The sequence below is a fragment of the Acanthochromis polyacanthus genome, chromosome 13 (genome assembly GCF_021347895.1).
Source record: "Acanthochromis polyacanthus isolate Apoly-LR-REF ecotype Palm Island chromosome 13, KAUST_Apoly_ChrSc, whole genome shotgun sequence".
NCBI lineage: Eukaryota > Metazoa > Chordata > Actinopteri > Pomacentridae > Acanthochromis > Acanthochromis polyacanthus.
In genome coordinates, this window is record NC_067125.1 from 26,484,024 (window position 1) to 26,510,386 (window position 26,363).

General features: G+C 42.8%; 2 protein-coding genes across 2 annotated transcripts; one reads left to right on the forward strand and one right to left on the reverse strand.

Annotated features, from left to right (window-relative positions):
- Positions 1 to 82: 82 nt before the first annotated feature.
- On the reverse strand, positions 83 to 9,229 carry napab (N-ethylmaleimide-sensitive factor attachment protein, alpha b). The gene is made up of 11 exons (XM_022204196.2): positions 8,985 to 9,229; positions 7,172 to 7,251; positions 6,947 to 7,063; positions 6,166 to 6,212; positions 5,971 to 6,048; positions 5,614 to 5,669; positions 5,380 to 5,464; positions 5,190 to 5,294; positions 5,037 to 5,105; positions 3,038 to 3,088; positions 83 to 1,286 (listed from the first exon to the last, which is right to left on the reverse strand). The coding sequence occupies exons 1-11, from the start codon at positions 9,080 to 9,082 to the stop codon at positions 1,185 to 1,187; spliced, it is 888 nt and encodes a 295-aa protein (XP_022059888.1). The 5' UTR covers positions 9,083 to 9,229; the 3' UTR covers positions 83 to 1,184.
- Positions 9,230 to 13,453: 4,224 nt separating this feature from the next.
- Positions 13,454 to 26,036, forward strand: bicra (BRD4 interacting chromatin remodeling complex associated protein). The gene is given in 17 exon segments (XM_022204197.2): positions 13,454 to 13,560; positions 15,483 to 15,528; positions 15,642 to 15,687; positions 16,251 to 16,316; positions 16,570 to 18,639; positions 18,821 to 19,009; positions 20,289 to 20,361; positions 20,364 to 20,914; positions 21,335 to 21,533; positions 21,625 to 21,722; positions 21,868 to 22,002; positions 22,107 to 22,156; positions 22,249 to 22,397; positions 22,489 to 22,583; positions 22,678 to 22,783; positions 22,878 to 23,156; positions 23,159 to 26,036. Coding segments are annotated over 16 exon segments (5,697 nt in total). The 5' UTR covers positions 13,454 to 13,560; positions 15,483 to 15,487; the 3' UTR covers positions 24,709 to 26,036.
- The last annotated feature ends 327 nt before the right edge of the window (positions 26,037 to 26,363 follow it).

Consider the following 26,363-nt stretch of genomic DNA (forward strand, 5'->3'; position numbering starts at 1 on the left):
CACAGAGGGAGCGCTGCGTGCACATGCAGGTGCAGAGATCATGTGATCGGTTCACACAGCAGAGCGGAGGCCACGCCCACAATGCTATTCTCATACAGGTTTATTCAAACGTTTGACAGGAAACATCACAAATTATTTAAGAGCAGTTGTCTGCTGACAGAATCACCAGGAGGGGAGACATGAGCACAGTGTTCAGATCAGTAAAGCTCTTTTTTTCTTCTTCTTCCATGTATTGCATCTCTTGCAGGCTTTAAAAAAATAGATTGTTTTTTTAATCAGCCTGGTTACTCATGATAATAATGACAAAAAATCAGACAGTAACAACAAATAACACACTCCTATACAGCGGAAAAACGGCTTTTCTCAGTTTCCCATCCATACCAAACCATGCAAATGTTCACAAAGGTGACGGGAATCTTTCACCTTTTTTTCTGGAATAAAAGCACTTTAAATGGAAGTGACAAAAGCAATGATTATATCAATTCCCAACGCTTATAAAAGCATTATTTTAGTTGAAATCTTCATCAAATCTAGCTGTTCACATCCTGAGAACTTCGCAGTGTAAGGCAGAGGGAGCATTAGCTGTGGAATAACCTCAGAAACTCTTGGCCTCTCTGCTCGGAGAGATGAAGCTGTTTAATTAGAGGTGTCCTGATACGACCGACAGGATACTGGAGCACTTCAAATAACCAAAAAACCCATGTGAGTGCTTTAATCAATCTTGGCGTTTTGGTTAGTTTAATCTGAAGCACATTTTGGAAAATATATTTTGGGTTAGTAAGCCGGCATCCTCTCATCCATTTTATAACAATGAAAATAAAATATTATAATATAAATGTGCTGGTATGAGCAGTTTGGTATTTCAGCCCAATTATGAATACATTAACTAATACTGGGCCAATACCTGAATCATAACAGTACACAACTAACATACGGTGTGCAGAGTGCACTCAGGAAAATAGTGTTCATACCTATAAAGGTCAAAATGTTTACAGAACTGTGTCGAGCAGATTAAAAGGCGAGGAAAATACTGCAGATGGCAGGAAAGAAACGCAGTATCTGTGAATATAAGGGCTAAGGGCTGGAAAAATTAAGAACGCCGCTAGAATGGAAGTGAGAGGCTCGAGGCAAAAAGAAGGATGCAAGTCGGTTTCCGAGGGGTCGACGACAAACTGGGAGGCGAGTCAGCGAAGGTCGCTCTCGTCATCTTGTATGGTTTTCTTGATGCGGAGAAGCATGGTGGTGAGCCACTGGTCCAACCGAGAAATGGTGTCGAATTCCTTCACCTGCAAATACAACAAACAATCACCTCAAAAGTTAGGAAAAAAAATATAAAAATGCAAAGTGAAAGTTGTAGTTTTTTGCTACAAAACAATCAGAAACCTGCCTGACAAGTAGAAATTAGTGTTTCAGATACACAGAAATCCAAAGTGACACAGTCTAACTGGTACACTACAGAACACTGAACATCTACAGTCTCTGACCAATGTCTTGTCTCATAAGGACATTAGGGTTGCACCTATCGATTATTTTAACCCTTTAAGCTTCAGTCAATTCCAGCCGTTTTCAGTACAAAAAATCGCTAATATTCTATTTTTAAATAAAAAAATTACGAAAAATACAGGGAATATTGGACGCGCATCGGGAGGTGCATTTCCTTGAAAACGACCGATTCGGGGATTTTATACCGACTTCAGGACATGTTTTGGACAAAATAGTTTACTGGCTTGTGTCATCTGATGTAAAAGGTTGGATTATGGCCGTTTTTTGTGGAATCTTTTTTTTGTGTGTAATAATGAACCCGGAAATGTGAGTCGCGCTGTGTGCGTTGAAGCCGTGTATAGAGAACGGATGGATGAATATTTGTTTTTGTCGGACAAATGTGCTTTTCTCACCCGCTGTGGTAATCGCATCTGAAAGTGGTTTATACCGGCGGATTCATGAGAATCTAAGCTTTCCATCGGCGTATAGTGTTTGTATAATCGTGTTTACACCCGTCGGACATTCCTGAAATTCCTATGCAAATTAGTAGGTGTACCGCCGGCGGTACACTGAAGCTTAAAGGGTTAATAGTCAAGTATTCTGTCGATTAATCAAGTATTCAGATTAAGTGCTGGCCGTGTGCGTTACAGCATCAAAAACGGAAGTGAGCGCGCTTGGCAACAGAAATAACCATCCTGGTAGAACACATCTGTGGTGTATTGTACATATATAGTACAGTATTCAAGTAAAACTCAAAGCCATGGGAACCCCACATGTATTTAGTTGGTGATGCAGAAATCACATAAAAATGTTTTAATGTTTCATTTCTTTAAACTGCTGGTACTTCAGCTGATAGAACCCAAATAAGAAAACTGATTATTAGTATTGATTACAGAGAATATTCAATCAGTAACTTTAGTTTCACTTTGATTTGGCTGCAAATGAAAGTGATTTCCTTCATTATGAGACAGAGTCAGACCTACATGCACTTCAATACAATATCATGTTTGAAAACATGAAGATTAATAGTTGTACTGTGGAAGTGGCTGTTAGAAATAATCAGCTGCATTGATCAGTAAAATAAATACATTAACGCACACTAAACAGCTTTCTGCCAGCATTCCTGTCTTACATAATGTCTAGTAAGACAAAATAAAGTATATTTATAATTTCTACATTATTTTTGGGATGTGACAAGTTTGTTGTCCAAGCAAAATCTGACCTTTCTGTACTAAATAAATGATAAAACTCAATGAATGATACAAAACTTTATTTTGGTATAGTAAGCAGAATATAGAGGGCTTCTAAGGGGATCTGATTCCAACTGATCAACTACAAGTCAAGCTGTTATTTCTTGTTCCTAAAACTTGGAAAAAAGACAAGACTTTGGTGAGGAGCTGTTTAAATACTCCAGTTACACCAGTTAATATTTAACTTTATTTACTCAGCTTTTATTGTTTTACTGATCTGTCAACTTTTAACACACGATCATTTTACCGTCACACTCAGATGCTGCATTTCTGAGCTGCGCGCCAAAAAATATCAGTCCACTCACCGAATCAGTATAAGCATCCACGTTCTGTTCTTCATAGGCGTCGAGGAGTTTCTAGTCAGATAAAAACAGAACATTTTTTATATCAATGCCGAAAATGCACAAACAAAGATAAAAAAAAAAACTTTTATTGACACAGCAGACATGCAAATAGCAGGTCTACAGTGCTGTGTGACTCATAAAAAGTTTTTACATATTAACCTGCCTTTACTTCCTGAATTTTGCTAACATTACATTGTAAAGAGCCCATAATATGCTTTATGGGTTTTGCCCTTTCTTCTGTAAACTTGCAAAGTCCAAAGTTCACACCAGAGTGAGTTATTCTCTCCTGCAGAAAATACTGCATACTCTTTACCTGCCTGAAATGTCTAATTTAACATCCAGACTTTTCTTCAGTTACTTAACTCTGCCTCTGTGTAACATATTTGCATAATGCCTGCTAGTTTCACCAGCAGTTTGTACCATTTCCTTGCTTGAGCTGCTTCTTCTAGAGCAGGGGTCGGCAACCTTTAACACTCAAAGAGCCATTTCGACCCGTTTCCCACAGAAAAGAAAACACCGGGAGCCGCAAAATCCTTTTGGCATTTAAAATGAAGACAACACTGCATATATCGTTTTTTTATACCTCTATGCCCTTGTTAATCAGTCGCGATTACTTAATTACAAAGCCTCTAATTAGATAGATCCATTTTTAATTGTGTCCTTCCACTAATATGTATCTTACTTGGTTAATGTCATTTTTGCTCCTGGACCTCATATGTTACATAATGTTAGCTGGAAATCAATATTTTGCGAATGTCTATTTAACTTGTAAAATCTATTTATCTTAAGCTAATAACTTTTCTCCGGTAAGTCGCTGACCTATTTTTCCAAGACGACACTCCTCTGACTCTGACCTGCTGCCTGGATGTGACATCGAGCCGTGTTCTTGCGAGTAGCGTGTATTACCCTATCATGAGTACTTTTGACTCAAAGACGTATCTTTCTTGGAGTGGAGCTTTAATATACAGGCTTGCCATTCTTGAGTACAAAACGATGTGAAACTACAGGCGTTGCTTCTCCAGGAGTAAAATTTAAAAAAAGACATGAAACGTGTGGGAATCGGAAGCTCCGTGTTCTCTTTTTGCATCAGCTTTGCGCTCTCATGCACAGGCACAGCACATCCGGTGGAGTGACACGTCAGAGTAAGAGCGGTAATTTCACAATAAAATTCTCTATATTAAAATGCATTGAAACGCACCTGAAAGGCAGAATAATGTATTTTCCAAAGTTACAGGGAGCCACGACAGAGGGCTGAAAGAGCCGCATGCGGCTCCGGAGCCGCGGGTTGCCGACCCCTGTTCGAGAGCTACATCGCTGTACTCATAGATCTGAGGTGACAGAATGTAAATCATGTTGCCTCAATTCCGTCAAACCAGCCGATCAACAGTGCAGACGGCTTTTCAGGAAGGCGACGTTTACGAAGAAGATGCTAAAAGTGGGGAGCGTTCTACAGAGAGTGAGGAAAGGTACTCCATCAGTATGAGAAAAAGAATGTGTTTTTGAATATTAAAGCATGTAAACATCTTCTAGTAGTCCCCACATTTAAAATGAAAAACTTGTAAATGCATTTTGTTGCAATCTCATTTTTCTCTGTAATTTTTGTACTGAGTATAATCTTAATCTGCCATTGTACTCATGTAACAGTGAACTTTCCCCACTGTGGGATCAATAAAGTTCATCTTATTAACTCTTCTAAGCTGACTAGTCCTTATAATGACTGTCAGTGTTAATGAGGGGCACAAATCAAACTAATCTAACTGTTTTCAACTAGTAACAGATGAACCTGTCATCAAGAGTTCTAACTGGAGAGAAAAAGCTGCAGTAGTTCTACAGTTCAAAGGTTAAGTTAAGCAATCTGTTAAATCAGATTGCTCTCCATCAACCTCTTCTCTCCATGTCTGGAGGACTGATGAATGTTATTTTTTAAGGATTTTAGAACCAAAATAACACCAAGGCCTACCTTCAACAGCTTGCACTCTCTAGAGTCTGAAAAGGCCGGGAACATTTCTTCATACTTCTGTACAGCAAGCTGGGTGACAACAGGATGAACGTTAAAACAGTGACGTGTGTTACGCTAGCTGTGCATAAACATGAGTTCAGTGTCACTGCTTACTTTTGCGTTCAGCATGTCTACACAGAAGTGACAGAGCGCTGCCTTGAAGAAGTGATCCTTGGCACTGTATTTCAGGAGCGTACTGTCCATCGCGTGGGTCCCAACCTGAAATTACAAAGCGCAGGTCTCGTTTGTTTGGGTGCTACAGAGCCTGGAGCCACTGATAACACGTTGCTGAGCATCATCTCACCTGTTCGTAGATCTCGATAGCTTTCGGGTACTGCTCCAGCTGAGCTGCGTAGGTTGCTACTTTTAGAAGGCACTTGTTTGCTGAACTGAAAAGGAAAATCAGTCGCACACGTATTAAGCCCAATCACCAGCAGGTAACACAACAGCACAATTCTAAAACAAAGATGCACGATTGAAAGAAGCTGCATTAATCAGGAACAAATTAAAAGAAATATCGCTAATTTGAAATACTCACCTTGTGGATTCTTCACCTTTGTAATAATCTGCTGCCTGTTCATAATGAGCAATGGCCTGGAAAATAAATGAAACAAAATTTATTAATCATAGACTGCTGTGCAATACCATGTCTCATGCTGGTAATTACAGTTATGTGACTTACAGTGTCTTATCTCTGCAGCCTTAAATTTAGTATTTATATGACATTTTTATTAATAGCTGTCAATGTCATGTGGTTTTGTGTTTTTAATATTTTTGTTCTCTGCGTAACAAGAACATCAATATTCCTAAGTTTGTTATTAGCAGAGCTTATAATGACAATAAAGGTTTCTGATTGTGAAATCTTCCCTTGAATTAAAATGTTTTTTCATCTCACCTTGTCAATGTCCACCAGCTCCGTCTCATATATTTCAGCAATTGTGATATGGTGTTTGGCTGCGATGGTGAATCGCCCCTAAATAAAAAATGATTTAAAAAAAGGGGCACTCCATGTCAGATGCAAACCATAAAAAGCTCGTTAAAACTCAATATTTTAAACAAACTATGAAGAGTTCCCTGGTCAGACACTCACCATGTCGGTGTAAATCTCGATAGCTCGGTTTAGGCAGTTTATGGCCTCTGTTGAGAAAAATGTTAATATTAAACCCCATTTTTAAAACATTTCACTGCTTTTTTTTCTGAACTCATGTTACAATATCAAGAAAACAAGAATAAAATTTGACTCCAATAAAGCTATAAGTATAAAAATGTGACAGTTAATTCAACAATGCTCAATTATTTATTTAAATCTTTCTGAAGTGCATTTGTCCATATTCCTAATTCCTAACTGTCCTGTGAAAAGAGCCATGAAAAATGCTGCTAAAGTTCCTTGCCAGGAACCTCTTAACAGCATCAGATAAAAAAGGATTTGTGTGCAGTATGGTGCACAATTTTAAGGTATTTTAGAGGTTTAGATTCTTATCCATTGTGCAGTACATCAGATTGGACCCAGATTCATTGTTCAACGTGGCACTGAGCCCAAACATGCAGCCAGAGTCAGAAAGAAGTATTTGTAACAAAAAGAACAAGGAGTTCTGCAACAGATGGCATGCTTACGATTACAGCCCTGATCTGAAATTCAGCTCAGAAAAGAGAGAAACAACTGAGAGAGCCTGAATCTACAGAAGAACTGAGGCAAGTTCTCCAGGATGCTTGGAAGATAAATTTGTGACAATATTTCCGAACCTTTCTTTCTTTAATTTCAGTTAATAAAAATAGTACACATCCCCTTGAACTGGCTCAGTTGCTTGTAAAACAGCAAATTCATGTGAGCTCCAACAGTTGGATACCCTGAGGGGTTGACCAGTGATTACCTTGTGGATCTGCTTTTTTGAAGGCATTTCCTGCATCTATGAAGTTAGTTGCTGCGTCGTGTTTGCTTTGCATCTGCAGGTGAAGGTGAGCGGCCTGGGAGAACGCATTTCCTGCAGCTGAAAAAGAGAATGTTGGATGTTAGAGCACTTAAAGTCTTTAGAAACATAAACAAGGAAAGTGACGGTGGTTAAACTTGTGCAGTTAATCTGCAATTATTATCTTACCACACCAGTTTTTGGCCATTTTGTACATGTTGGCTGCCCTCACATACAGGTCACAGGCCTCTTCCATCTTGGAGGAACCCCTGTGTGACAGCGCATGTGTTTGGTTAAACTAGAATTGATAAATATCAAATCAATAACTAGGTTGTCCTGTTTCCTTTTGTTAGTTTAAAAAAAAAAAAAGCTCAGACATTCATACAATTTAACACAGAACACTGAGCTGGACAACAATTCATTACCTTATGTTCAGGTGAATACTATTATGATGAAACTACCACAATGAGAAAGTGTATTACAAAAATGTCAACAATTCTGCAAATTTTAATAAGCTAAAAAGTTACATTTTGATAACTTCTTTCAAGTTGTTGTGAGTAGGTTTTGCAGTAAACACAGTTTATGAAATCAGAATAAGAAACAATACAATAACCAAATGGCAAAGGTAAGAATTCTGCAGCACATCTGACTCAGGGTTTAGTTCTTCTTATTATTACTTTATTTAACTTGATTACAAAATGCACAATATTTGGATGCGGCTCTTGAGTCATGGATGACTTGCAACACTGTCTTGCAACATTTGTGTTTATTTTTATTGTGTATCATTCTTGAGTCATTTTCTACGCGTTTGTGTTGACAGTTTTGTACCAAAACACATTCCTCACATGTAAAACCTACGTAAAACAACAGAAAACTGATGCTGATTCAATGTCAGAGACTGTTAACAGAAACACCCTACTATTTTTTATTGTAAATGCATATTTCATTATCCTTATTCTATATTTAACACAGATAAAGCTTCCTGCATGATCTTGTAAAATACAAGACACACTTGAAGCAGTTTAGATTTTTAAGTTTTCATCCTTGCATTAGAATAAGGTGGAGTGAATATTTTTATGGCGTCTTTTGCGGCAATGATCCACACGTTTTAAATATATGGCACAGTAACATAATGAAGTAAAGCTTATATCATGAATTGCAATGTTTATTAGAAGAATTACAATTAGACATTATACCAAAACCTTTCAGCCCTAACATTGCACCAATAATTGTCAGAAATATTGCTATAATGATTTAAACTCAATTACTCAGATCCAGCTACATCTTTGAGCTTTAGCACAAACCACTACAGCATTTCACACTCATCTGGCAGTTGTTTAAACACACAACCTGTAGCCTCTGGGCATACATAGTTCCGATGCAAGTAAACACTGAGCTGAATAATTTAACCTGGCGCTTGTTACACTCGTGCCCAGCTCCACTTGCTGGTGGAAGCTAATCTGACATGCTGTCTTGCTAAGTGTGTTGAAACCAGACATTAAATCCCCTCCATTCTGCCACTGTAAACAAATGGGAGTGACATGTGACTTACGCTCCGTGACTTTGCGTCGTTTCCCCAATAGATGGCGCTAAAATGCCACAACTCCAGCCAGAGGCAACACATTAGGTGGCTTGAAATGTTGCACAATTCGCAACCTAATCTGACCTGAAACGTTATTCATCTTCAAATAGACATTACAACATTTGACACCGAGTAGTTAAACACAGTTTGCTGCTGCTTTACAGTCATATTTTACGCTTGTTTATAGGTGTGTATTCTGAGGGAGGATAATGCTACGTTTAGCTTAACAGCACACACATAAAATTGAGCACGACAAGCTAACGTTGAATAAAAAGCAGCCCAGTGTGCAGCGAAGTTAGATTATGTTTATATTTAGCTGATTTCAGATGCGCTAACTGCTCTGCTAACCACCTTCCGCATAGTTGGCCCTTTTTTTTAAGCTTGACAGGCTAAACAGCAAGTTGACGTTAGCATACTCACCCAAACAGCGCACCGAAAAACGACTGGGACGACTTCATCTTCTTCTCGGCCTCGGCCATTAGAGCCGTCGCCTCCTTGTCTTTCCCGCTGTTGTCCATTTTAGTGTCACTTGTCTTGATTTCGAGGCAGAGCGAGTAAAATGCGAAAAGACAGCAAAAAAGACTGCTAACCAGTGCTAGCTAACGGCAGCAGTTGCAGCTCGCGGTGTCACATCAGCAGCCGCAAAGTACCAGCTCCTCCGTCACGTGACACAGGAGCAGAAACACTGCTGCTGCGTTCAGGAGCGCCTTGTAAAAAAAAAAGAAAGAAAAGAAAAGATAATCCCCAAACATTACCATCCTCCGCAAAATATGTCGGAGTGTTTTTGTTCGCTTTTTAAACATATTTAAAGTGTATAAGAGATCATCAGATTCAAAAAAGAATAATTTAATGCACTGCCAAACAACAAATACTTAATTATAACAACCGTTACAGAATGCATGACGACACGTGAAGGCATCTTATTACAAACTGATGAGCCATAAAAAAGTCAAATGAAACCATGATCAGAGACTAAATACCCAGCTTGTCATTGAACATCTTCACACTTGACAGACTGAAAAGTAATAAATAAATAAATAAATAAAACATTATTATGTCTGCACTGCCTGTAGACACCAAGGTCCTATCAGGCGTAAAGTAACCGTGATGTCACCGCTGGTTTCAACGCCGAGAAAATGAAGCCCGGATTTTGCTACTTCCTGGTCGCCGTTTTAGATTTTTGGAGCCAGTGACGTAAAAAGCGTCATCAAACAGACTGGACCGGAGAGCAACTAGGGGCAGGATTGGCTGAGGACTCTCTTATCCCGCCCACATTTTACCGCAGAGGCTTCTGTTGCTGTCTATCAAGTATAGCCACGCCCCCTGGCTCCACCAACTTTAACGATTTATTTAAAATTCAGTATTGATTTATTTTAAGATTGGCCACCTGATCTCTCATTTTGACCATGAAAACTAACGGGAAAAAAATCCTGAGCTGTAGAACATCAGTCTATCAAATTTTATTTTTTCCAAAAATGAATTGGGGTCTATGGAGAAAAAGCTTTTTGGAGCCAACCCTAGCGGACGGCGTGATATTGCAAGTTTTTTGACACTTCCGGGTTTGCTTCAATTCTGGAGCCCAGATGCTACGTCCATTATATATACAGTCTATGGGTCCTATTGGACTTGTTTTATGGGACTGATCCAGGTTGTTTTTTCCAGACTATATCATTGCTTGTGTTACATCTACTCTCAGATGTATACATCACTTTGGATAAAAGTATCTGCTAAGTGAAACTGTGGAACTGTAGATCACATCCATTGATGAGAATGAACAATGAGAATATTTTTTTTCATCTGATGAAAATGTGTACTGAATATTATCTTAGCTGTTTTATTACACTTATAGATCTGTATTTACCTGAATAAACCCTAAATAAATCATGTAAAGACAGCTGTACAAAGAGAGCAAGCAATCTTTTTTTCTATTTCCGGAATGGTTTTTAATTCTGCTGCAGTAAATTAATCTTTCTCAGTTTTGGAAATTGTGTCTGAGCCTTGCATACTCCTTCAGTCCACAGTGATGTAGTGCATTCAGACAACATTGTGACACTTACATGTTTAAAACGATCAAACAAAAACTTAACTTATATTTCGTCAGCATCTTTCATGCTAGAGAGCTTCCTTTAGTGTGTTTTGAGTTCACACGTCTTCATGGAACATGCCTTGTGTCAGTGTGAATATGAAAACCTTTTCATGTGGGTGTTTGACAAATTAGAGTCACAAGCATTTAATCACGTTCACCACATGCATTTCTTTGCAGCCTGTGCAAAGATTCATTACTTTCGGATGTCAGGGTTAGTCTTTACACCCATGACCTTGTTCTTAAATGCCTTAAAAAGTGCAGTTCAGAATAACTGCAATGATTGCAAAGCTTTCATTTGATTATGTAGGTAATGTAAATTTACTCACATTGTGGAATAATTTTGTTCAATTTGTTAGGCCACCTTGATGTGGAATACGTTTCTTTTGTTCTCGCTTTCCAAATTGTTTCAATTAACTGTTTTCTGATATTTACATTTGCGACATTTAGAACCAAAAACAGGTTTTGACATTAAAAAACCATCATTATCCCATTTTCAACCATTTTATGTAGAACTTTGCCAAATATTCTGCCATTTTCACATCCGAAAGAGAGCAGTAAATTGCAAAGTTAAAAGTCCCGTTGTGCCTAAACAGGACACTTTCTCTTAAATGGCTCAAAATAATGTATTTACAGTATATACCATTGAACATTGAATATGTTGTCTCCGGTGCTGATCAGCAAAGCATCGCCACAAATGGCACATCATCATCATCATCATATTTGATGCTTGTTCAGAGAGGATGATATGCTTTGACAAGAACTCTGTGAGAAAATGCTGTCTTTTTTATTGGTCTCATGAATTGTCTCTCTAACGGTTGTTTTAAGTCTGGTTTGTGGTTAAATTGCTTTGAGAAAAAATGTTGCCAATCACAAAGCATTTATCTTTTTCCACTTTTGCATATTGAGTAAGAACTGTGTTGTTAAATGAGTAGCATCTCTGCTGGTTGTGTAGCTTTGCGCTGCTCAACTTTCAGCTTCTCCCATAACATAACAATAGCTACTTCCCTGAACTTTGAAGGGTTATGTTTGGACAAGGGTAAGCATGCTTAGTGTTGAGCGAGTCTTTAAATCAGGATTCAATGCTTATCTTGTTATGTGTAGACCAGTCCCACCATTTACTATAATAGTTATTGTTTATGTGGAAAAAAGTAGGAAAATATGTTGACAGCTTTAAGGGGACACATGGACTACATGGACACAATTATTTATATTCGACAATAATAAACCATCATTATCTAGTTTTCAACAGCAAATAATAACAAAGATCATAAACATTTTAATTTTGACCAGTGTTCTCCGCTATGGGCTCAAAGACAGGAGAAGCAAGCTTCCTCAGAGACCAAGACTTCAGCAGTCCATCTGCATCTGAAAGGAGGGAGGGGACAACACTTGATGGACATGCAAATTTCAGTTCTCGATGGAGCAGACAGATGGTTTGAGAGGAGAGAAGGAATTCATCTAGTGGAACAGCCATCTCGAAACAGATCAGGAGGTATGTGGCACCAGTTTCTTATACAATGTTGAGGTCTCTCCAGAAAGTTTCATCATCATTAACAACTTGAGTCACTCCTGACCTGGCAGCTTCGTATCCATTGATGTGTAAACTGGCAGCTCCACAACTACTGTCATTACTGTTGGGCTGACTGGTTTCAGAATCATTTACACCTTGAGGCATGTGAGCTCTGGATTACTAATGGGCCTGAGGGTGACAACATGAATCCAAAACTCTCCATTAGTCTTTTAGAACTGAGTAAGCCTCTTTAGTGAGGGGTGAAATGTCTTCAAGAACAGTCACAGTTAGAGAAATTATAACTGCACTAGAAGAACTTTACTATCATTGATATTTAAGTTCTGGCCACATCAGTAATTTAGCCCTACTTATTAGTTTATCAGTTTAACACAATGTCAGCCAGTGAGCCTTTTTCTCTCTCTCCCTTTTTCCCATTGCCTGGTATGGCACTGTGTCTAATGACAGCGTAATTATTGAATCCCTCACATGTCCTACCTTTATGCTTTCACATATTCTAACAAAAATATCTGGTATAACCCTCAATAATATACTGTTATGTAAACAGTAGAAAAAAGTTTGCATCATTTAATTTTTATAAACACGACAGAGGCATTGTTCAGATAAATTTCTTTTAATATTTAGCATCTGATAAAAATGATTTTCAAGCTATTTAAAAATGAGCAAGGTCACTAACAAGCAAGAACAGACAAAAAACTATGTATTGCAAGTAAGTCTATTACACAAGTCAAATAAGTTAAATATCTTTGTTCATCTTTATGGGAGAGCATTTTCCTTGAGAAAATAACTCCATGATCTCATATTGTATTTTTCCTCATAAGTCTCCCAATTAACACACTTACTCACTGTCACCCCCTTTAAAGAACTCATTTTTAACGTTTGTTTCGGTTTCATTTTATTTATTTGTTTGTTTATTGTGGGGGATGGAAGTGGAGGGCAACTTGTTTATTATCATGGCTTTTATTGTTACTTGTGTATTAGAAAATATGTTGTGCAACATATAAAACATCTTGATTTTGGAATTTCTGTACTAAGTTATTAGCATCAACCTCTAGCATCAACCAAGTTATTATGAGATTAGAGTGTTTTCTAAGGCAAAACTAAGACAATCAAACAAACAAAAAATATTGTTGAGATATGGGGCTATTTGTGAAATATTACGGGCTACAGATTCGGACTCCCAGGCCCAACGACACCGCCGACCTGCTGTGTGAACGAAGCGCACAGCCAGATACATGGACGGGCTGACGGACAGAGGAGGCGGGGATTTCATTCAGGCGCAAGCGGCGGCCTCCTGTTTCCTGCCTGTAGCTGGGTCCTGTACAGCAGCCCGTGCGAGGCTGTCCTGGAGACCCCGCGCTGCTGCACCTCCATCGTCTCGGGTGAGTTTGTTAAATGTAGGCATTTTCTCTATAAATCCCAATAACCGTAACTGAGGCTGCAATATTCGCGAACTGCAGGGAAGCCGCAACTGCACAGCTACCGCAATCGGAGCGCCACGCTGCTGCACGACCCGGCAAACATGCTCATTTTCCACCGAATTACCAAGCATACCCCCCCATCCAAGAGTATTCCAACATTAACTCATATTTTGCTTGCAAGGAGAGATAGCTAGCTGCGCAATTGCGTTCACACTTCTGAACAAACAATGCCGCTTTGTCTCGGTTGAATCGAAGTGCCGCTGAACAGTACGAGTGTTAAAACTGTGACACTCGTGGTTTGTTTTGAATGTCAAAGGCTCAGGCTAGCCTGTACGTCTCAATATTGTTGATAGCTGCTTGGCTTAAGCCAGGGTTAGCTCGCTAGGCTAACCGAAAGTCAACCCAGATGCATCAAAATGACTGCGAAACAGAGGCAAAGCGGGGATTTAAAAAGGAAACGTTTTGTTAAATTAGAGCCTTAAGTAAAACAGTGTCGCTGTTAAATGCGGCGTGTTGTGAGGAATTAACAAAATATGCATGAACTGCTCTTTGAAAACACCAGCTAGCATGTAGCAGCCCGCTTGCAGTGTCTCCATTCATATCCTGCGCACTGGCTCTGCTCCGACGAGCAATGGCTCCGATCCGCTGCCTTTTCAGAGCCTCCGCTGGAGATACGGTGCCTTCATAACATCGTAATGTGGAAAAATGTGGTGTTTTGTTGTTCTGGTTTTTACCTGAAGTGAAGTGCACAGTTGTGACTTGCGGTGGATTCAGAGAGAAGCCTCCGCACTCGAAATGTTTCCCGGCGGAGCGAAAACCGCGCGTTTTCAATTTGTTGTCCATCACCATCCGCTGTTTCTCGGTGTTTAGGAAATTTAACTTTTGCATTATCTCTTGATGGGTTTACTTTCCGCTTCGGGGTTTCTTGTTTTTTGAGAATTTGTGTGAAAACATGACAGGTTGCAGCTGGGGAGGAGAACTGGCAACTGTGTTAAAATGCGAACTTTTATTTTCCAAAGTTAAATGACTCAGATATATAAATTTGAGTGTGAATACAGTTGTGGAAGGTTGCTTTTGTGATTGTTCTATTCTGCCACGATTCAGAGATGCCTGAAGGCAAAAGGTGATGTAATACTCACAATTACTCACAATTTCAATGTGAAAATCACAGGGATAATAAGATTAAGAGCTGCTCGCTGTTGTTGTTGATTGCTTGAAACTAGAACGTCATAGACAAGCAAGAAGAGCTACAATTTAAACAAATATCTATATGTGATGGGATTTAAAAGGACAGCTAGTAATTGATGTTTTTTTTATGCTCGGTTTAAAGCACTTATGTTGTAAACAAATCATGTCCCCCACTTAATCAGAGCTTTTTAAACATAACTTTGTCTTTCTAATGCAAAAGTTAAGTGCAGAAATCAGAAAGAAAGATACTAAGAATATATCTGCCTCTTGTGTAGTAGATTGATGTGAATTTCCCGTAAGGACCATCTAATCTTAAAATATGTGCTAATGATACCGTGCAGAGCTTTGCTGAAAGAATCCAACATGTGTAATTTAAATATCTGACTTCAAAATGAACATTAATAGCGTATAACCACATGACAGTAGTCCTTGTCACACTGAGATGCCAGATGTGGCAAGCACCCTGTCAAAATACTATAAATCAGCCTCACTGTAAATTTGGAGCTGAAAAAAAAATCTCATAATGTGGTATTATAGTAACCATATAATAAAAACGTAACTGCATACATGCTTGAAACCATTACTTATTTGTGGGAGGAGTAAATTTCTTGCTTACAGTGATTTTATTATGACTAGTACGTCTATGATTCAACAAAGTAATGCTGGTCTTTAAAAATCCTTTTCGTCTTTAACAGTTGTCATGGATGATGAAGACGGCAGGTGCCTTCTAGATGTAATTTGGTAAGTCGACGCTGACACGTTGAAAGATTAGTTTAATATTAAAGCAAACGTTTAACAGTCAACTCTGTTGTCTTGTTTTGTACCAATTTGAATCACATTGTTTCCTCCTGCAGTGACCCAGAAGCTCTTAATGACTTTCTTCATGGATCTGAGACCCATGTGAGTATGAGAGGGGGAAAAAAAATTAAAGAAGTCACATTTGTTAGGCTTGTGATTTCTAGTTACAAAATGGGAGTGTGTAATTGATGTGATGAGGAGTCTTAATTGTGTGTATTTTAGTTGGCGCTTGCATCAGTTCGAGGTTGCGTGACTCTGTACTTGGGTCACTTTGAGATTACTCGTTAATTCACCCTGAACCCTGCTGCATCCTTCACTGCTTTCACTTATTTATTTTTTTACTGCTTTCTCTGCTTAATGGTTGCTTTTTGATTGCACTACTTGTGGCTTCAGCCTGCCTTCCCTTTTTATTAGGCTAATTCACAAAAAGAAAAATGCTAATACTAACGCTTCCCAACTCTACGTTAATCCTTGCCCCTCTGTCATTTACCTTTTTTTTTTTTTAACTGGTTCTTTACAATCTTGGTTCTCTGGACTGTGTTCTGTCCTTTCCTTGCCCTCCTCTGTTTGATGGTCTGTATGTTTCTCTGTCCTGGTGACTTTTGCCTGCGGGTTTGGGTGCCTTTGGTTTCTGTCTGTCCTATCCTGGGTGGGTGTGTCTGTAGTTGGACACTGACGACCTTTTGGATGGTTCGAGTGACCCCTCCAGCTCATTCTTCTCTGCCACTGGGGTGAGTAAAATCCCCCAATCCTCTTCCCTCTGTTTTCTATCCATCTATGTAGCATGCATGTCCTAATACCCTCCCTTTCCACTAACATATCTACACAAGCTTTGATTTGCTGCGAATCGACAAGATGTTTCAGTGGGGTTTTAATGTCTGCATATCTGTGCTAACTCGGTTGCTCTCCTTGCCACTACAGCTAGTCATCAGAATTCATGCATCACCTGGTTTCACTTGTTTCTTTTGCTCCCTTTCGTCGTAGGGCCATGTTCCGGAGGTCCAGCCTCCGGTCCAGTTGTCGGCCAGTGAGTCAGCAGGCCTGCCTAGAGTCAGTGTTGACCTGGACTTCCTGGAGGATGATGACATCCTGGGAGGATCCCCAGGTGGAGAAGGTGGGAGCAATGGCATTGGGACAAATCACGAGCCATGTGACATCCTGCAGCAGAGCTTGGCCGAGGCCAACATCACAGAGCAAAGCTTACAGGAGGCAGAGGCTGAGCTGGACCTGGGCTCCTTTGGAATTTCAGGCCTTACACAGGTGGTTCAGACGCTGCCTGATGCCAGCCTCTCCGGGGCTGGAGGCGCAGCTGTTGGTGTAGGCATTGGCGTTGGGGGAGCAGCAACAATTTTCCCTGGGTCGGCTCCGAGCACCACCGCTACTCCTCCCAATGCCACAGCTGACATGCTGGGCTCGGTGCTCGCTCAGCAGGGCCTTCAGCTCCAACCCCAGGTCATGAATAAGGCCATTAGTGTTCAGCCATTTATGCAGCCTGTGGGCCTGGGAAATGTGACACTTCAACCCATTTCGAGTCTCCAAGCGCTTTCTAATGGGAGCCAGTCTGGACATTTGGGTATCGGACAGATTCAGGTTGTAGGTCAACCTACAGTCATGACTATCAATCAGTCTGGGCAGCCAATCCTGGCTAAAGCCATGGGTGGTTACCAGCTGCACCAGTCTGGGCCAGAGGTATCAGGTGGTGGTTCTCAGGCAGGGCTTGGAGGCTCAGGAGGTGGACTTCTGATCCAAGGTAACAAAGCCACTTTGGGATCTCCAGCTTTAAATGGACCGGCTGTTTGTGTCAGCAGCACAAACAGTAGCAGTGGTGGTACAATGACTGCTCCTGCTGGACTTGTGGGCTTTGGCAGCACCCAACTAAGTTCAGGAATAGGACCCCAGACTCAAACTCAAGGCCAAATCATGCAGAACGTGATCATCCAGCGCACACCAACACCTATTCAGCCTAAACCTCCTCAAGGGGGAACCATCCAACCGAAGCTCTTCAAACAGCAGCAGCCACAGCCACAGCCAGCACCCCAGGCCCTGCAGAACGATGCCCACAAGGCTCTTGGGCTGCAGCAACTTCCAGTTTCTGCTGCTCAGAATGTAGCCTTCCTGACAGGAAAGCCAGGCTCCAACGTTGTTCTGAGTACTCAAGCCACAACACAAGGCCCTCAGTTTCAACAAACCCTGTTCAAGCAACAAGCAGCACAACCATCTGGAAAGCCCCTCAGTGTACACTTGTTAAACCAACCTAGCAGCATCGTTATTCCCTCTCAGACTGTTCTGCAAGGTCAGAACCACCAGTTTCTGCTGCCACAGATACAGCCAGGTGGGCAGATCCTGACGCAGCACGCTGGGAGCCACATCATAACTAGTCAGGGTCCTGGTGGACAGCTCATAGCAAACCAGATTTTAACTGCAAACCAGAACATCAACTTGGGTCAGGTGTTGACCTCACAGGGCCATCCTGGGCCTGCTCACATCATCTCTGGACCCATTCAGCTCCAGCCTGGTCAGATGGGCACACCTACCCTCTTTCAGATGCCTGTCTCACTGGCTCAGAGTCAGACTCAGACACAGACCCACACTGTCTCAGGACATGCCCAAACAGTGATCCAGGGCATGCCGATTCAAAACTCCCTGACCATGTTGAGTCAGGTGGAGGGACTGAGCCCCGCAGTCAGCCTTCAGCCAGCCCTGCAGCCGCAGCCAGGTGGAGTCCCCAGCAGCACAGGAGCAGCAACCATGGCTCAAGGCCAGCCTGGAGAGTGTGTTACTGTGCTGGGAAGCTCCACAGACCAGGCTGCTCATCCCACTCAGCAGCTTGTACCACAGTCCTCTATCCTGGCCATGCAACCGGCTTCCTCTGTGTCCACCGCTACCACAGTATCCTCCTCTTCTCCGTCCATGTCTGTGTCCACCTCTTCCTCTGTCACAGCTGTGGGGCTGGTCCCCCCTCAGGCTCAGCAAAGTCCGGGGAGGTTACTGTTCACCAACCAGGGCTCCAGCATGATCCTGAGCCAGGAGTCTCTTCAGATGTTCCTGCAACAGGTCAGTGTTCTGCTCCCTGCACGTTTACTTGTGTACAGTTAACGTTGTCTTTAAAATGAATAACATGCACGGAGTGATGTCTTGGTTTGACCTCATTGGTTTACTATTTTACTCCCCCTTCCCTCCAATCCCCTTCCTCCTTCCTTTCCTCATCCTGAAATGGTAAATGTACTCCTATCAGGAGCAGCACCACCAAACAGAGAATGAGTCAACCCCCTCTGTGGGCGTACCGGCATCTGTAATCGTCAGCAGCAACAGCAGCACTACTCCGGCCCCTGCTGTCCATGACAGCCAATTAACTGACTCTTGGGTGGGTCAGAGCCACAGTCCTTCCCCTGGCCCCTCCCACATGGCAGCAGTGGTAAAGCAGGTAGAAATGCCCCTTTATGTTGAGCCCCACCCACTTGTTGCTGCTGCTGCCGCCACAACAACGTTAGGTTATCTTACCTTTCCCCATCACTGCTCTGTACCGCTCTGCTGCATTAGTCATTGCTTCCATGTCTCTCACCGATGCTGTGCAATTACTAAGTGCAAAAAGGATTCTTTCGCTTGCAGCTTCAGTGTGTCTTACATCGCTTTGTTCCATGTAGAAGCATGATCCTTCCCGTTGTCCATAACTGTGTCAGCCACTGTGGTGTTTTAATACTTTGCTTAATGCACCTCCATGAAATTGGGACTTGCATCAAGTGCCAGCTCTGTCTGTAATAATTGGATTGTTTTCATCCATTCTGTGTATGTTGTAACAGTATTTAACCAAGCGTTTTCATGCTTAGTAGAAGAGCTACCAAGGTGCTGAGCATTTGGTTCACCTCTTCACTAACACTGCTCAATAAGTTCACCTTCACTTGCTGCATTAATGACCAATGAATCAATTCACTCCTCTCCATCCTGCACTTCTCATTTAGTGTGTTTAAGGTGCCACCCTCCCTTGTTATCCCTAGTCTGATCAGTGCAATGACCCCCAACCCAAATGACATACTCCCTGACCCTCGTCCCTGAAGTCCTCAGATCACCTTCTAATTTGCCATCACAGGCCCGCAGATCTTGACTTCTTGCTTTTGTCGACAGTTTTTCTTTATGGCTCGCCAAATGATCATTGCTGCCTTTATTTATGTGTAATCCTCCTCAGTCGCTAGAAAAAATGTAATGGGCTTCTACTACTTTTACCTCAGCGCCTTCTAGATGTTTAAAGTCTAACACTTTGCTTTTGTATTGTTTGCCGTTGTTTGACGTGCGTTTGTGTAAACTGGGGCTGGGTGATGATTATATTATTTGTTGTCTATCTTTTATTTGATTTTTCGGTTCAGTAAGTGTGATTGTATTCTGATAGTATCATTTTTCTCTTTTGCCTGTTACCGATTTCAACCAAAATGTAATAATTCAAATTATTTTCAAGCTTACTTATGGCATATAATAATAAATATTAATGTCATAAAGGTATTCTGATTAAGATTGTGATAAAACCTTATTGCCCAGCCCTATTTTGTGTCAAATCTTGAATCGTGTATTAGAATCATATTTACTACAGACGGTGTGCATGCAGAACTTTTAACGTCCGTCATTTTTGTGCTTAATGTCCTGTGTTTTTCCTTTGCGTTCTTGAATCTGATAAAAAATATATCAATACATTGTGATTTGCACCTCTTCAGGTACCCTCCAGTGGACATCAGCAGCCTCTGAAGATCCAGAGCATGTCCCCCTCACCGGCCTTGACCACTCATGCCGCTGCCCCCCGGTGGCAGAGAGTCCCCAGCCTTCCCAGTCTCCTCTCACTCTGAGCCAGCAGATCCAGTCACCGCACCACCAACAGCAGTCGCGTCCTCCTTCCCAGCCTCAGCCGCAGTCTCAAACTCCCTCTCGCTCCTGCACACCCTCATCTCACCCTCCGCTCTTTATAGTCCATAATCAAATCGCAGAGTCCCCCCAGTCAGCTCCACAAGCCCAGGCACAGCAGACGCCACCCCAGCAGGCACACATCCAAGTTCAGCTGCAGCCTCAGCCTCGGCCGGCGTCTCAGCCCGCCCCCTATCAGCAAGACATGCCTCCTGTGTCACAGTCACCCAAGCCTCCCTCTGCACCACCTGCACAGCACCAGTTCACCGCGCCCCCCGTCAGCACTTGTGCTACCGCTGTCGTGAAAACCCAGGTTCCCGTCCAGGGTTTGACGTCAGAGCAGCAACATCACCTGCATCTAGTTTTAGCGCAAATTCAGACTCTGTCATCCATCACTCAGCCCTCACTTCAGCAGAAGCAGCTGCTGGAGAAGCTGCACCAGGTACTTTCCCAGTTCACCACATACATGCAAAACAGTGAAAAGTCTTGCTAAACTTGCAAAAACGTCTTGTGTGTTTTGACTTTATGTGTCAGTCTTTCCCACTCATGTAGCTGAGAAACATGCCAGTAAAGGGATGCTGTGAAATGTAGTGTCCTATTTAAAATCCTGTAAAGTCGGTACTGCTGTAGACTATAATACTTATGATGTATGTATGTGGTTGTCAATTTTCACAGTGTTCAGAGTAGTTAATTGTATTGAAAAGACAGAAAAAAAATCCCATAGCTTGAAATATGTGAATGTATTTCTCGTTTTTGCACTGTTATTGAAAGTTTGTGTGAAATGCAACATATCCAGCTGTTGATTGTATTAGTAATTAACTACGTATTTGTCCCTTTACCGTCTGTCCTGATGTGTTTTCAGGTCCAGCAGAACATCATGCTGCAGGCCAAGCAGTCCACTCAGCCTCAACCTCAACCTCAAGCCGCCAGTCAGTTTAGTTCCCAGCAAGATGTGCCTGTTGATAAAGTGGTGATCACATCATCCGCCAGCACTGGTACAGCCGCTCAGCTTCCCTCAATGCTGCCGCCGACATCAGTGCTTGTTAAAACTCCTGCTACAGGTTAGATGCCAGAGACTGCACAAAACAGCACTAACCTGAACTCGCCTTGAAGTATTTCCCTGTATAATGATGTTTTTCTCTCTTATCTTAGCATCAAGTGACTTACAGGTATTCTCAGGAGCCCAAGGGCCATCTGGAGCAATGGTGAATCAGACTGTCACTCCTGCCAGCCTTACCCCGCCTGCACAGGTAGCTAACACTACAGAGACTATTCTTCTGAGGACATGTGTAGTGATTGTTCACCGTTTCCCACCATTCACCTCAAACTGTGTTCATTTCATGTGTTGTTTTGGTTTCTGAAGTGGAATTTCTTTCTCATTTCCCGCCTCAACAGGTTCAGCCAAAGCCAGGAGTGATCAGCTCAGTTGGAGGGATGACTCTGGGGAAAGGTGGGATGCAGATACAGGTGTTGGGACCTAGTCTGACTCAAATGCCTGCTCCACAGCCCCCAGCTCCAGTACAAACTCAGGTAAAGTTACTACTTTGAGGCAAAAATATAATAACTGCCTTGAATATTTAAGCTACGGCCTGAAGGTTTTAATCCCTGGTTTGCTTTTTTTTCTTACATCACAGACAACAACAATGAAAATGCCTTTCAGTGCAGAGCCCAGTAAAGAAGCCAGGTATGTACCGTGGGTGTTTTCAGGTCTTGTTTTAAAGTGTCTTATCACACCATATTTGTGAACAGTATTTCTTTATACGTGTCTCGCTGTAGGATGCTAGAACAGCTAAGGAAACATCAGGGTTCAGTGCTTCACCCAAACTACAGTGCTCCTTTCCGCTCTTTTGAGGACACGCTGCACAGACTGCTGCCTTACCATCTCTACCAGGGAACTGCCAACTCTTCTCAAGATTATCAAAGAGGTAACGAACTGCGTATCATCTGCTATTGCCGAAAAACCATTTAGTATACAGCTCTGGATCTTCTAGAACGTTTTGGTTTTCTCGTACGCAGTGGATGATGAATTTGAGAAGGTCTCCTGCCAGCTGCTGAAGAGGACCCAGGCCATGCTGGATAAATATCGTTACCTGCTTTTTACAGAGTCCAAAGTAAGTTTATAAAACAGCATTTTCACTGCCTTTTCGTTGTCCCCTTTGTCCCGAATTGATTTCGAATTGATGGCTTTTGGCATTTGAACCTGAGCAGAGACTGGGCCCCTCGGCAGAGATGGTGATGATCGACCGGATGTTCATTCAAGAGGAGAAGATCGCGTTGAGCCAGGACAGGATTTTGGCCAAGGAGAGACCAGGTACCCTACTGCTGTCTGTTCTTCCACATGGTTTTGTTGTTAAGGTCTATATTAGATAAACTCTAATGACATCATTCTGTTTATTTACTTCCAGAAGAGTTTGTGGCAAATGTGCGGATGCTGGAGAGCGTAGTTTCATCCCAACAGAACTCATCGTCTACTGAGTCCACTTCATTGAGTGGAGCTGTATCAACTGCTGCTGCTGCTCCAACACCTGCTGCTCCTGCTCCTGCTCCTGCTCCTACCCCTGCCCCTGCTCCTTTGCCGAACGTTGCCCCAAACCCTCCACCTGCTCCAGCTCCTCCTCCAGCTCCTCCTCCAGCTCCTGCTCCATCTCCAGCTCCTGCTCCTGTTCCAGCTCCTCCTGCAGCCCCTTCCTATTCCCCTTTCCCCCGACCAAACTGGTCATAAAGCAGGGTGGAGGTGGTGCGTCCGTATCCTGGTCCACCAGTTGTCCACCACCTCCACCTGCAGCGAGCAAACCGGTGGCTGAACCCGCCGCCCAGAGTTCCTCCTTCAGTCGTGCACCGGCGGCAGCATCGTCATCCTCTTTTTCCTCCTCGTCAGTAAACTCCCAAGCAGCCGATGACGACGACGCTCTCCCCCAGCGAACCAGCAAACCTCCTATCAAGACCTACGAGGCTCGGAGGAGAATTGGCTTGAAGCTGAAGATCAAGCAGGATCAAACGGGGTTCGGTAAGGTGGTCCACAACACTGCCTTAGACCCAGTGCACACACCTCAACCTCAGTCCACATCCCAGCCTCAGACTCAGCCTGAAGCTGCTGTGCCGCATGCAAAGTCCCACCCCTTATCAACTCCTCCTGCTGCAGTTAGAACTCAGTCCCCCGTTTGCACAGCTTCTTCTGGCCTGTCCATCACCATATCAACCACTCAGTGTAACCCACCGCTGAGAGGTACCACTCCCCCCGCTGCAGCCCCGTCTTCCTCCACCTCTTCCTCTCACACCTGGTCTTCGTCCACCTCCTCATCCTCCACTCAAATGAACGGGACGTTGGATCACCACAACATGGGCGGGGCCAAACACAACCCCGCCTCCACTGCCACTTCCTCACAGACAACCTGCCGCCTCCCCCTTAGAAAAACCTACCGGGAAAACATTAGTCCCCGGGTCAGACCTGGTGTCCCAGGTGGAGGAGACGAAAATTTGTCGTACCCCAGAACCACGCCTTCACCCCCCAGGCACGAGGCCTCAACTCCCCCCTCAGAGCGGACAGTGATAGCCAGTGTGAAGGTCGAGAAAAGAGACAGGGAGGCCTTACACACTCACACAGAGTCGAGCCACGACGCTGGCCGCTTGGGGAGTGCAATGCAGGGGCTGGACGAAATGGATGAGGTGTTCAGTCGTGGTATCAAATCCACGCAGCACCATCATCTTCCACAGCTTCTGGACAGGGAAGGGGCAAAAGAGAGAGGAGAAGAGCACACAGACCAAGAGACAGATGTAAGTAAATACAAGAGGTTAAGTGGAAAAAACAGACACAGGGCTGGAGGGACATTCAGAATGGACCAGCATGCCCCTGGGCCTCCCTCTCCTGAGTCCTTCACACGAGACTCTTTGCTTCCTGCCAAACGCTGCAAGTCAGACTCCCCTGACATGGATAACGCCAGCTTCTCCAGCGGCAGCCCTCCGGACGACTCTCTGAACGAGCACCTGCAGTGCGCCATTGACAGCATCCTGAACCTGCAGCAGGAGCCCTCCGCCCGCGGGCACCATATTAAAGGGGGCAACAGCAGGACCCACCAACACCAAAGTCAGCGCCCAGGGGGCTCGGCAGCCTCATCCCACAGACCTTCAATCCCACCCCCCTCCTCAGCTTCTTCGTCCTCCTCCTTGGCCCAGCACCCTCAGGTCGGTGGCCGTGGCCACAATGGCAGCCTGGTGCCCCAGACTCAAAGTAGATAACAGCCCCTCAGCCTTAGGCCGGACTGATGAAGGGGAAATGAGACAGTTTAGGAGGCAGGGGAAGGGGGCACTGTGAAAACAGTATCACTGTACTACTCTGCCAAGCTGCATTGGCTTTGTTTGTCCATTTGAATTGTCCAGACATTTCTTTGTCATTTACAGTCTGAGGTAACCCCGTGGTGGCGTAAGCGGGGTCAAAGGTAAAACGGTGAATTGCAGACTTGAAGATGTCTGGCATATTGTATGTGTTCTGTTAGCCAGACTTGAGTAACCAGATGAAATTGTCAGAGGCTGTTGTTCTCTAATTCTGTCGTTCTTTTTCACTTTTGGGCTCTTCTTCTCATCTCGTATTTATACATTCCTTTCTTGTGGCCTGAGCAGCGATTTCTATCCACAGCTGCTCATCTTCTGGTTCACACGGTGTCCTAATGAGCGTCTGGCAGCTTTAAACAGTTCAACAGTCAGCTACTGTTACAACAGAATGGCAAAGCAGGATACAACAGTGTTGTACTGTAAAAGGTCAAAATGCATACAGTGTGTTCCTGTACCTACCATGTTTGATTATCTTATCACTAAGATAATGCTGCCCTACAGATGCAAACAGCACACGCTAAAATAATGCAGTCCACGTCTTTATCAAGCATAAACTTCTTTATGTAGTCTGTAAACCCATGAACTCGGTTACACTGGTGTCAAGGCAACAATTGTTATTCTTCAGTTGGCGAAGTAAGAGTTGTCGCAACCTCCTGAATTTCATACAGACATCTATTGCATTTTTGAGTAAATGATGTTGACAAACTAGTTTGAAAACTTGTTTTCTTTTTGACTACACTTAGATACTTTAGTATCATGCACTGTCTCGGTATAGACAAACTTGTAATTCAGTTCTTTTCTGCCTCTTATGTCTGATGATTTTCCAGGTTTCTTGTTTGTAAGCCACACATCCACTGAAACACAAATCTGCCCCCCCGTTCTGCATCTGATGCCAGGTTCAGACATTATGCATTTCAGTCAGCAGGGGTCAGGCCAGTTTTAACATAGTTTCTGTCGTTTCATCTCTCTACCGTGGTATCCCTGCCTCCCATGTGTTTCCTTTTTTCTAGGCCTGGTGGACAATTCAAACACAAACACAGCACAAGCATTGAAATGGAAAAAAAAGGAACAATAATAATGTAAGAAAAAGAAAAAAAAAAGACCGTAAGAGAATTTGAAGTATAGTATTACAGATTAATTTTGTATTGTATTTATTGTGTATAATGACACTTTTTAAAAAGAAATGTACATTTAGTAAAACTGTAAATTAAACCTTGCTTCTTTTATGAAACATAGCAGGTGGTCTTGTCATTTTTTCCAGCAGTTTATAGAGTCATTCCTGAGCTTGCATTCCTTTGGATGACTAAGGATGACCGAGGAGCGCTGTGTGATAGCCAGGAGAGGCTGGCTGTAATGGCGGTGGGGTGTGTTCTCTATCAGACAGCCAGCAGGTGGTGCATGGAAGTGGAATCACTGGGCTGGTTTGTGTGCTTCATGGCCTGGAGGGTTCATAGAGTTTGGGAGGAGCAAGAGAGTTTTTATAGTGATGAGAGGAAAATCTGTCACATCTGTAAATGTACATGTTGCTTTAAGCCGAGTTGATAAAAAAGAACCGTAAAACG

What these genes read in the sequence shown, in the direction of transcription:
- napab (XM_022204196.2), bottom strand. Translation starts at nt 9,082, where the DNA reads ATGGACAACAGCGGGAAAGACAAGGAGGCGACGGCTCTAATGGCCGAG. An exon ending in TTTTTCGGTGCGCTGTTTGG is followed by an intron (nt 7,252 to 8,984) that starts GTGAGTATGCTA and finishes GCTGTCACACAG; the next exon opens with GGGTTCCTCCAAGATGGAAG. An exon ending in CTATCGAGATCTACGAACAG is followed by an intron (nt 5,295 to 5,379) that starts GTGAGATGATGC and finishes TTGTAATTTCAG; the next exon opens with GTTGGGACCCACGCGATGGA.